This window comes from Megalops cyprinoides, chromosome 3, assembly GCF_013368585.1.
Source record: "Megalops cyprinoides isolate fMegCyp1 chromosome 3, fMegCyp1.pri, whole genome shotgun sequence".
Classification (NCBI taxonomy): Eukaryota; Metazoa; Chordata; class Actinopteri; order Elopiformes; family Megalopidae; genus Megalops; species Megalops cyprinoides.
Window position 1 is genome coordinate 23,027,869 of NC_050585.1, and position 12,590 is coordinate 23,040,458.

The 12,590-nt window shown below is 48.4% G+C and overlaps 1 protein-coding gene across 1 annotated transcript; it reads right to left on the reverse strand.

Moving 5' to 3' along the window:
* Positions 1-1,607: 1,607 nt before the first annotated feature.
* On the reverse strand, positions 1,608-2,624 carry LOC118774424 (histamine H2 receptor-like). Its single transcript, XM_036523771.1, has one exon. It carries the CDS (start codon positions 2,622-2,624, stop codon positions 1,608-1,610), a length of 1,017 nt encoding a protein of 338 aa, XP_036379664.1.
* Positions 2,625-12,590: the final 9,966 nt, after the last annotated feature.

A 12,590-nucleotide genomic window follows, 5' to 3' on the forward strand; every position in this document is an offset into this window, starting at 1 on the left:
AACAGGAACAGCCCACAGGCCAGGCAAATAGCCAGCTAACACTAACATTACATGAGTGCACATGGGGTCACACGCATCGCAGGAATGTGTTTCCAGTCCACAGACATCTTTCAGGTCCAAAGTGAGTCCATGTCGGCCAAAGCAATCAGTCCTCTCTGGATTCCATGGGTCCAGTTCTGCAGTCCGTCTCATATCGCCAGACTCCATGAAATGAGCCGGACACCTCCCTTTACCCAGGAGTGTCCTGGAACACACACACACACACACACACACAAACAGGGAACTCGTAAAGAACCCCTTAAAGAATACTCTCCTTTCAGATCACCCCAGATCCTTCTGAATGGTGGTGTGTTCAGGTTCATCTGCTTCAGAGTCAGAGGACGCAGTTATAAATGAGCAGAGAGTAAAAGTATTAACGAACGAACGAACTCCCTGTCTCGCTACGGACAGCTTCTTCACCCCATTCCTTCAGACGGGGCCTGAAGACACACCTCTTCAGACTCTACCTGGACTGACTCAGCACACAATTGCTGCCCCCCCCCCACCATCAGTGCTGTCGTAAATTGCTGTGCTTTCTAAATTGTGCTTTTTAAATTGTTTCTTGTTGCCGCCTTTACCCTGACGCTCATTGCGCCGTTTGTAGTTGTTGAAGTCCGCCGTTTGAAAGTGTATCGTATTAGTTGCCCTATAGGCTGTAATTGTACAAATCTAATAGTACTGTGTCCTCAAACAGACCTTGCTCTCAGCTGAGAACTGTCTCATTGTGGAACTGTACACATCCTGTCCCCATACTGTCGCTATACTTGCTGTATGCACTTTTGTAAGTCGCTTTGGATAAAAGCGTCTGCTAAATAAATAAACATAAATGTAAGTATTACAGTGTTATTATAGTAGTATTATTATAGTATATTTCATACTGACACTGACATGATGCAATGCATGGAGCAACCTGCCAGGTTTTTACCTGGAGTCAGAGACTCTGGTATCCTTCAACAGCATCCTGCCCACAGCCCTCTATTAAAAGCAGAGGGGAGGCTGAGATAAGCCAAATGGCCTTGTTTGTATTATTATACTATTCTGTATTCTTTGCTTGGTTTATCTGATTGAGCAGTCGTGATTGGTCAGACGTGTCTGTGTGGCCTGTCTTATGGGAAATGAATGAGCAAGTGTGCCATCTGTACTAGAGAGCTGACTCAGTCTCTGCCCATCTCTACTAGAGAGTCAACTCAGTCTCTGCCCATTTCTGCTACAGAGCCAACTCAGTCTGAGCTGAGGCAGTCCAAAGGTGTGTTGGTGGTTTTAAAAGACAAAATGCCCCCGTTACCTCAGAAAATCAGACAGAACAGCACCTGTGTGGCTCACCTGTGCTCCTGGCCTGTTTCAGCAGCAGGGTGTGGTGCAGAAACAGCCACACAGAGAAAATGCAGCAGGGCCTGAGAACAAGACAGAGAATTGACTGACATGTATGTTTTATAACTTCCTCTTTAATCTTTTGGATGATAACATGGACGAATTGCCCATGTTAGCTGTCTTACTACAGTACTTGTGTTAGCTGTGTACCCATGTATCTGCATACATGTGCTACCTGTGTGCCTGTGTTACCTGTGTTAGTTGGAGCTGCTGCCGCCCTTCATCTCCTGCAGGGTGATGTCCTTCTCTTTCTTGCTCTCTGTTGCCCACAGGGGGTCCCCCTGCTGGGCAGGTGTGAAAGGCAGCCTGGGGGCGGGGCTGATGCTCCTGCAGCACAGCAGCCTGCCATAGGCCCTGCGGAAGTCCCGGTTCAGGGCACCGTACAGCAGCGGGTTCAGGGCTGAGTTGGCGTAGCCCAGCCACAGCACCACAGAATAGGCTGTTTGTGGCGGGTCTGGCTCCTCGCGTAGGCCCATGCAGGTGAAGAAGGTGAAGTAGGGGAACCAGCAGACAATGAAAGCGCCCAGAACGGCAGCCAGCGTCACGGTGGCCTTGTGCTCCCGCGCCACAGCGACTGTGCTGAAGGAGGAGGGCCGGCTGTTGATGCGCCGCGCCTGCTCCCGCGCGATGCGGAAGATTCGGTAGTAGGTCACGCACATGGCGAGCAGGGGGAGGTAGAAGGTGGCGAAGGCGTCCAGCAGCACGTAGCTGCGGTTCCACTCGAAGCGGCAGGCTCTCTCGTCCCGGCCCTGCTTCTGGTTCTGCACGCTGAAGTCCGGCGTGTTCCAGCCCATGTGGATGGGCAGGAAGGACACCATCAGCGAAACGGTCCAGATCACTGCCATCGCCACGGCGACACTGCCGGACGTAACCAGTGCCGGGTAGCGTAGCGGAGCGGTGACGGCTACGTAGCGGTCCACGCTGATGGCGAGAAGGTTGAGGATGGAGGCGGTGCAGAGCATGACGTCCACACTAATGTAGATGTTGCAGAAGGTGGCCCCCAGGGGCCACTCCCCTGTCAGCTGCAGCATGGCAGACAGCGGTTGCACCAGCAGGCCCAGCAGCAGGTCCGTCACCGCCAGCGACACGATGAAGCAGTTTGTGACACAACGCAGCTTCCGGCTTGCGCCCACTGCCAGACACACCAGCACGTTCCCAAACACTGTCAGCACAATGATGAGCACCAGCACCACCACCAGCCCTGTGGAGACCATTGCCAGGGGTCTGTCTGTCCCCTCCCTGGTCACCACATCTACATAATGCAGAGTTCCATCCAATCAGCAGTGAGGCTCAATTCATCACTGCATCATCCTTCCAAAGGACCATCCAATCCAAAGCATGGGCAGAGGGGTCAGAGTGTTTTTTCGACAGGTGGAGTGGGGAGGAACGTGACCCCCCAGTCTTCCCCTCTCAGTGTCAGTGCAGCTACTACCTGCAAAAGAACAGCCAGCATCAGCCTCTGCTGGGTAGAGGAGCAAGAGAGATCCTCTTTTATTCTGTTCCTTCATTCAAATCAACACACCCCAAACCAGGCCAGATCAATCTATCCAGACCAGCTCAGATCAGTCCATCACACACCATCTCAGATCAACACTCCCCAAACCAGGCCAGATCAATCTATCTCAACCCAGCTCACGTCATCACTATACAATCTCTGTTTTCAGAGTAAAACTGTTTTCCTTTCCCCATTAACTTAATGTATCTGTAACAGGACTCACCGCTTCTCTAAATCCCATTTTGTGAAGAGCTCATTGACAGTTCCATAGCGCTGTAGTGCTATAGTGCTATGCGCACTCAATTTGGATTGATCTATTCATTGATGCAGCAAATGAATCGCTGATTTTCAGGCCTGGGCTTGGTTAGTTCTTTAACAGGAGACTATCTTTGAAAACCAATGTGTTGCTGAAAGTGGTGTTGTGGGCCAGTAGGGAGCAATGTTCTCTCTGGGCCTAACAGGAGACCAGTGCCCCAGTGGAATGATGGGGACACTGTGCTACAGTAGAGTCTGTCTTCCAGATAAGAGAATAAAACCAATCCCCTGCCTCTCTACGGTCATCAAAGGTCCCATGATACTTTTCACAAAGAGTTGGGGGCTTCTGGGTGCCCTGGCTAAATTCAATCTGGCCATCTAATAGTACATTATATTACATTACATTGCATGCATTTAGCAGACGCTCTTATCCGGAGCAACTTCCAGCACAACAGAACATAAGTATATCCATTCAAGTTAAATGAGCTCATTTAATAATCCCCCAGTTTAACTTGCTAAATAATTCCCTCACCTGATCTGGTGAGTGTTCTAATGAAAAATGTTGTATCACCCATGTGGGGCTAAGCATTGGTGGTGGTAAAAGTGTGCCCCCATCCATTGTAAAGTGGTTTGATGTGTTTGAAAGTTGCTATATACATGCAATCCATTATTAGTATTAGCATTGTTGTTATTGTTGCCAGTAATAATGATAATAATAATTAATAGCAGTAGCAGATGCTACCTCACACACACAGCTCTTGCCTCATGGCGGGTCAGAAAACACCTCAGCCTGACAGCGGCTCCATGTAGGGGAGAGACTCCCCTACTGCCCCAGGATGCCGGCGATTCTGGGAAGGGAGCCATGTGGCTGAGAGAGTAAGAGTGTGGCAGACATGATCTGGCAGAAACAAATACCTCTCTGCCCGTGCCCCCTCTCGCCTGCGGCTGCGCTCTGTGTATGTCTCAGTGCGCCGTGATTACGCTCGTCATTACACAGTGGGAATGTGAGAAACGCCTCTGTTTTAGATGACTGTAAACAAAGCCAGCTCCCACAGGGACTTTGGAGATTGGGGCGCACAAACAGTGAGGAGAGGAAATGAAACAGGATGAACACAGGAGAGGAACTGGGCTTTACTCAGGGAGCAAAGCTCTGATGGTAGCTACTGTCACTGACAGAGCTCCACATCACTGCCCTCCTTACGAAGAGCTTTCAGCACTATAAGACACATCTGCACCAGGAGTCAGACAGTGTGTACAGGACTATGCTATAGGATTCATACATCCAATATGAAGCTAGTTTGCTCAAGACAGATATCTCACACATCCTTGCCCCTTGAAGTGCTGTTGGTGTCCAGTGGGGGGCACTCTCACCCCTGGACAAAATGAAAAAGTTGTGCCTCCCATGATGGGGACACCATCCTGCAGGGTGTGGAGTCTTTCAGATGGGAGTTTCAGAGGTCCTGAGTCCTTAGGGTCGTTAAAGTTTCTAAAACAGCAGGCGTGTTGGTCAAAACCCACACACTGGGTCTGTCTGTGGGACACCTGATTGGCTATGTGATCCCCTGAGGGACACTTAATTGGCCATGTGATATCCTGCATCGCACCCACTCTGCTTTCCCACGTCATCACTGGAACAGAAAAATGAAGTACCAGATGACCTTCTTGTCTAAACAAAGGCTTTAAAAAGATTAAATGGATCCATTTCAAAATGGGGGACGTTCCTGACTGAGGCTTGAATGACGACAGCTGCGTAGGCCATGGGTTTACACTGTGCTCCTGCAGGACAGAGGAGTGCTTACATCACTACATTTTGGGCAGCACTGCTCCTCCCCAACATGCTCCTGATGTGTCTGATAGCACGTCTCATCGCTGATCAAAGAGAATAACATTGTCACTTTCCTTTAGCCAACCAAACAACCTCTTTCATGTTTAAGGATGCTGTGGACCACACGAGTGCATGATTACATTTAAAACAGACAGTGCACTTGATACTCTACAGAGCTGTACCTGGACTCTCCTTGTTCCAACAACTGCAAAGAAATTGCAATGAATTGGAAAATTGAAAAAGGAGGTCTGTTTGACCTTTATCCCCTCATTATTGACCTTTATCCCTCACTATCCCTTCAACTGGAACACTCCCAGGGCACAGTCAGTCATTTAAACCAGCAAACCTAAACAGGAGTACAATGTGCACAGCTTTAAGAAAGCTCTGCTCTGTCTCTTCCACAGCACAGCTGCTCTGCTCCACAGCACGCACAGACACTGTCAGTGCTCCGCCTCCTTAGCTGTCGTGCTTTTGTTTTCCTTGTGTTTTTCCTGCCCCGCTCCCCGCCCGGTCTCCGCCCGCCTGATTGCCTGCACACCTGCTTTCCATCCCCTCGTCAGCCTTGCCCTATATGTTCCCTGCTTTTCCCTGTCCCGTTGCTAGTTCGTCACAGTGTTTTTCTCCTGTTTCGTCCCCGGCGTTCGCTTTATGCTTCTGTCTGCCTGTTTCCCGTTTTTCGACCCTGCTTGTACCCTGACCTCGTTTTTGCCTGCCTCCTTGCCTCGTTCGCTTGATTGCCTGCCTGTCCGGTTCCCCGACCTTGCCTGCTCCGATTTCCCGATCCTCGCTCTGTCCACGGACTGTCTCCCGGTTTTCGACCCTGCATGTTTTCGAATTAGCGATCTGCCTGACAATTCCGTTAAAGACGCTTGGAACCCGAAGCTCCCGTGGTCCGCGCCTGAGTCCCTGCCTGAGCCCCGACAGACACAACTCTCTTCCACAACACACACACACACACATACACACATTGCTCTCTTCCACAACACACAAACAGCTCTTCTCCACAGCACAGACACAACGCTCTCTTCTACAACACTGGTTCACAGCACTGGACCTTCAAAAACTCTCACTAAAGGACAACAGGCCAAAACCAAATGCCTGTTTCCATGCCGACTGCCCAAATTAGATCATTGGTATGCTGTGGCCACTCACACACACACATACATACACACACACACACACACACACACACACACACACACACACACACACACACACACACACACACACACACACACACACACACACACACACACACACACATTCATGAACACATATGGGAAGAGATGCTCTCTGCCCATGTGCTGTCAGGCTGCCAGTGGCAGTGTGTGAGAACTTGAACCCACTCTGAGCCAGTTTTTCCTGCCCCTGAGTCTTAGTCCCGAAATCTTTCTCCCTCATTGGTTCTGATGTGGCAGCATTGCTTTTGTGCATTTAGTATTAAATCATTCTCATTTTAACAGAGAGATTGAGTTACATTCAATAATCTTGAGTGTATCACAGAGACCTCCATCCTGCTTTAAAAATAAATTCTTTTCTTGCTCGGACTAAAATGATCTCATTCTGCAGTTCCACATTAGAGCAATCAGGTAAAGTAGTCAGCTGCAGCGGGGCGTGTCGGCCCCGTAGCCCTGGCGTCTGTGCCAGGCTGCTGTCCAAAAGTCTCACTGTAGGGTATGTGGCAGTGGGGAGAGACTCAGTGACCACCGAAGCAAGTGGACTCATAATTAGCCATGAAATGCACCAGCAGCCATTGTGACTTTGGGGGCGCAGAAACGACGCCCCAGAAAGCACCATGAATGCCAGTGCCAGACCAGCTTCCCAAAGAGGTGAAGGGCAGCTCATCTTTGCCCCTTGGTTTTCTCCAGAGAGACGACCCTTAGGCCCTGTGTACATGGACACAGGTGCAGTATACAGCAGACTGCTGCTGGAAAAGTTGGATAAGAAAATACCTACCAGACTACAGCAGTGACAGAAGTGGTTCTGCTTTAGATGCAGTTCTGTCGGGGAAACTGTGCTAATTGTTGACAGTTCACCATCTTGTAACTCTTGGATTATGGGGAGGGTCATTCAAGCATTGCCGGACAGAAAGGGACTTATTTGCCCATTTTGGGTGAAAACAAAGACAAGCATCCTGGAGAGTTCTGTCAAGAAGCTGTGTTTGCTAGAAGAAACAGCAACTTAATGACACCTTTGTAGCATTTACGAGCCAGCAGTAATGGTTGTGTTCCAACCATTGAGTCATGCACTAGCAACCCTGGACCGCACAAGACAAAGCTTTGAAAAAGAAGAGTGGCAATGCTAAGGACTTTGAAGAACTTGTTTCATAACACTTAACTGGCCCTGTAAATAGTCATTTAATCATCATAATTCTGGACATGTCCAGTGAATATACAGTTGCATGCTGAGAATTGCTTGTTGCACATACGTTGTTACAGAAATGTACTTGTCACTATAGACTCTTTCCACACATCCGCTCCTAGGTTGCACAAGTTCCCAGAGTTTTGGATATTTCATGACTTAAATTTCAGTGGCAACTAGCTAGTGGAGTCATGTGAGTAAGCAGGTAGGTAAGAGGAACAAAGAGTGGAATAAGTTATCGGAGCATGCACCCAGCTTGAAGCGAAGCATTTCTGTCTTTCTGTTACCAGATGTGATTACGTCTCAGAAATTACAATTCCCAGATATTTTGAGACACATACTGTGTTTGTGCTGTTTTCAGGTTAAGATTAGCAAAGCAGATTTATGATAATTATTGGGTAGGTATCTAGCATTGCTTTTCACAGATACTTCAGCCTTTAGTCCCTCAGGGTGAGGACTGATTGGTTGATGACATCATTCCAGGTCAGGGAGTGATAGAGATTACAGGTGGCTTAATTTTATCTTAATTTCTTATCTTAATATCTATTTTATCTTAATTTTATTTAGCACATTAAACTGAGTAAGTGTTACACAAACATTATGGTGACAGAGCACTGTCCTGGTCTTACATACACTGATGGGCCAAAACATTATGACCACTCACAGGTGAACCAAATAACATTGATAATCTCCAAACAAGGGCATATGTCAAGGGCTGAGTAGATTAGATGGTAAGCGAACAATCAGTTCTTGCAGTCAACATGTTGGATGCAGGAGAAATGGGCAGGAGTAAAGACCTGAGCGACCCTTGAGAGACCCTTTGACAAGGGCTAAATTGTTATGGCCAGATGATTAGGTCAGAGCATCTCTGAAACGGCAAGGCTTGTGGGGTGCTCCTGGTCAGCAGTGGTGAGTTCCTACCGGCGGTGGTCCGAGGAGGGACAAACCACAAACCGGCGACAGGGTTTTGGGCGCCCAAGGCTCATCGATGCACAAGAGCAACGAAGGCTATCCCGTCTGGTCTGAACCAACAGAAGGTCTGCTGTGGTACAAGTCACAGAAAATTTTAATGATGGTTACGGGAGGGCTGTGTCACAACACGCAGTGCATCACACCCTGCTGCGTATGGGGCTGCGTGGCTGCAGACCGGTCAGAGTGCCCATGATGACCCCTGTCCACCGTCGAAAGCGCCTACAATGGGCACGCGAGCATCGGAACTGGACCGTGCTCAGTCCGATGAGTCCCGTTTTCTTTTAGATCAGGTGGGTGGCCGTATACACGTGTGCCGCTTACCTGGGGAACCGATGGCACCAGGATGCACTGTGGGAAGACAACAAGCCGGGGGAGGGAGTGTGATGCTCTGGGCAATATTTTGCTGGGAAACCCTGGGTCCGGCCATTCATGTGAATGTCAATTTGACACATGCCACCTACCTAAACATCGTTGCAGACCAGGTACACCCCTTCATAGCAATGGTATTCCCTAATGGCAGTGGCCTCTTTCAGCAGGATAATGCGCCCTGCCACTCTGCACACATTGTTCGGGAATGGTTTGAGAAACATGATGAAGTGTTCAAGGTGTTTCCCTGGCCTCCGAATTCTCCAGATCTCAATCCGATTGAGCGTCTGTGGGATGTGCTGGACCGACAAGTCTGATCCACCGCAGCTCCACCTCACAACTTACAGGACCTGAAGGATCTGCTGCTAATGTTTTGGTGGCAGATACCACAGGATACCCTCCGGGGTCTTGTAGAGTCCATGCCTTGGCGGGTCGGCGCTGTTTTGGTGGCACACGGAGAATCAATAGCGTATTAGGTCATAATGTTTTGGCTCATTGGTGTAGGTCTCACTGTCACCTGCGGGTGAGATGTCATATCTTCTTGGCTGGCACCCCCACTCCCAGCTCAACACTCAACACCCCCCCCCCCCCCACCACCACCACCACCACCATCCCAAACCCAACCTGAACGCCCCCCCCCCCCCCCCCCCCCGCAAGGCACACACTCTTCTGTGCCCCAGGTGAAGGCAGATCCTTCCAGCCACTGTGAAATGAGGTTAATTTCACTTTTTAATTAAAGGCTAATTAACACAGCCGGAGATTCCGTTCACCTTAGCAGATTCTCATCTGGCTGTAAAAATACCAAACATGTCATCCAGGAATTGGCCAGGCAGTTGAACATTTTTGCATCTGAGTGAGCATTTTACCAAGGGTAACTGCACAGGAGCCGCAGATGGAAAACACATCGCCTATAGTGACCATGAGCAACCATATAGTGACCGCACAGTGACCACAGACTGAAAAGTTACCAATAGCAATTGCACAGCGACCAGAGAGAATTTATTTATTTTGAATTCGCAATCATGACATGCTAATTGCTTCCATCGATAATAAGCAGCATTGTCAACATCGTCCACTCTCGTTTACATCTGCTCCACCAAACTCAGATGTACTGTATCTCCCTGCGCACACACACACGAACACAACATCACAAACTCGTGCACGCTCACAATCACAGGCCAACCTCTGAAAAAAAAGAAGGGACGGGTCACAGGGTGGTTCAAGAGTTACCATTTTCTCAATGAAGACACCGGGAGCAGTAATGTAGCGTACAGCAATTCCTTTCCTCTTTTCTGAAGCGTTATTACCGCACAAGCTAATCTACATTGCCTTTATCACATCTGTAGCAGATTACTGTTGGCGTGGGACATTTTGTGTTATGCGGAAATGTTTGACTTACTCATGTGGGCTCGAATAATGTACAGTTTTAATATTACCTGACGACACAAAGATGAAAGTGAAGCTCTCCTGGTCTGGTCTTCACAGCGATAAACTTGTAGTTTTACTCAGTTTACTGAATTAAACAGAAACTAAACGGATTTATTGAACGGAACAGACAGTGCTCTTCAATTACAGAACTTAGTGGTTTCAGTTTGCTGAGGCACCCCTCACACGATTCCCACAGAGCCATATGTCAATTGTAGGGTAACTAGCGATCCATATTTTGTGGAGAATGTGTTTACTTAACTTGCTAGTTACATTAACGCGGATACCTGTGAATTAATGTGTTTTGTGCTGCAAACTCGAGCGGGTTACAGTATGCAAGCGTTACGAAGATTAATATGACAGTGATATAACAACGCCCTTCCCACTGAGAACAATACTATTTTCTAGTTTACACACACGTAGAATGAATTAGGAAATAAACGAAATGCGTTTTGCCGCACGCCCGCACACACGCACGCTCCGGTCGGTTTCACTGATGACAACACATTCCTGTACATAAAAATCTTTCAGCCCTTCTCAAACTTTCACTGCAGTTGATTCACTATCACCAAAAAACTGAATTCAGCCCTAGACCATAACTGTAAACTCAAGTAATGACAGGACAGACACGGCTCTCGCTGCGCTCCTGTTAAACACACAGAGATGTATATGGAGAGTTTATGCTTACCCTACGCTCCGCTCAGATGTTCAGACAGACAGGTTTGTACCGTCCAAATCTAAGCTGGAGCAAAATCGAGCGCACACCTGCAACGTCTGGCACGATTGATGAAAGAAATAGGTCTTGAGTCAGGTGTCGTTCGTCTCTCTCTCTCTCTCTCTCTCTCTCTCTCCGTTTCAGTTCCCTCCTTCACTGTCTCTGCTTCTCTCGCTCCCCCCACGTATCGTTCTCCCAGCCTCTCTTTCTCTATCGCCCCCAGCTCTTTTGCTCTTTCTGCGAGCAAAAGAGCTCTTTCATTCTACCTCTCTTTATGCCGTGCTCTCCATTGAGTTCAAACTGTTTCATTGGCATGACATTGGTCAAAATTGAAACAAAGAGAGACAGAAGAACACTGTATGATTTAATCGTTGCAGATGTGCTATACTGACTTGCCAGTACTGCACCTCCATCCTTCTCCTAGTAGGATGAGGAATCTGTCCATCTCTTGCAGGGCAGAGAATTATGGATAGAGTTGTGCTATTTTGGGGGGAAGCAAGTGTCTATCTGTCCGTTGGTCAGCTCTATGTGGACCTTTGCTCTAGCAAAGTGACCAGAGTCTGTCTCTTCTCCGACTGCTATGTGGAAGAGTCTGACGTTTTTCAGAAGCTTGTCATGTGTGTTTTCCGTGTGTCTTCTTCCTCTTCCAAGTTCAAAAACTTATTAAACACACACACACACACTTTGTTGATGGGAAAGAGGAACTGTTTTGTGAGGATATGGTTTTCTGGATTGAGACTGAAGGGTGACCAGATAAAGAGCTTCTCCTTTCATCACAGAATGGCCTCAGAGATAATGCTTTTCCCCTCTCCATTTTCTGAGAAGCCACAGAACATTCATTACAAATGTAATGTTCTGCTCGACACATCACGCAGCAAACCCACTGTCAAAGATCCTTTCGGTTACCATTCACCGTTTCAGACAAAGCAAAACAGCAACAAATAAACTGGCACAAACGAACTGGAAGAAGATTGATCTATCATACAATACACTGAACACACCTTCAGGAATAGGTCATGAATCCAGCCGCCATTTCCTAGAGTGACTCACCTGAGTGACAGGGGCAGGGCCATTCCTCCCTGGAACACACACGCACTCGCTCCCCAGTGCTGCGTATCAGTGATTTACCTGTTTACCTGTCACCTCTGCATGCTGGCTGACCTGTACTCTATTTTCATAGCCTCCTGCCTATATGCTGATTCTGAACTCAGCCTGTGCTCCTAGCTCTACCTCACTGTGCTCTCTGTGTAAACACTGAGCACAGGCATCCCAAACGAGCGCACAGAATCAGCCTGCTGCTCAGCGTTAGCGTGATTGATGGCGTTGTGTTCACTGTAAACACAGGATGTGAGCTCGGTTCTTAAGTGGCCCACCAGCCCTGGCTCAACTACAGATTACAAACTCCACCAGACGGACTGATAGTGTGTGATGACCACGACTGCACCTCACCCCATAGACCACAGAGCAGACTGCAGGACAGCCACATCTTACCACATAGGCTGCAGAGCAGACTGCATGGTGAAGTAGTGCTTTTCTCTGCTCTGTCATCAACTGCCAGGCCCATGTGACACCGCTCCTTGAGTCCCTCCACTGGCTACTGGTTGAAGCGAGGATCAAATTCAAGACCTTGCTACTAACCTTTCAGGGACTAAACGGATCAGCCCCCCAATACATACAGGACATGACAAAATCTTACAAGCCTGCAAGAGTGCTGCGCTCTGCTACCTCGGGTCACCTCTGTGTCCCGAAATACAAGGTCAGCATCT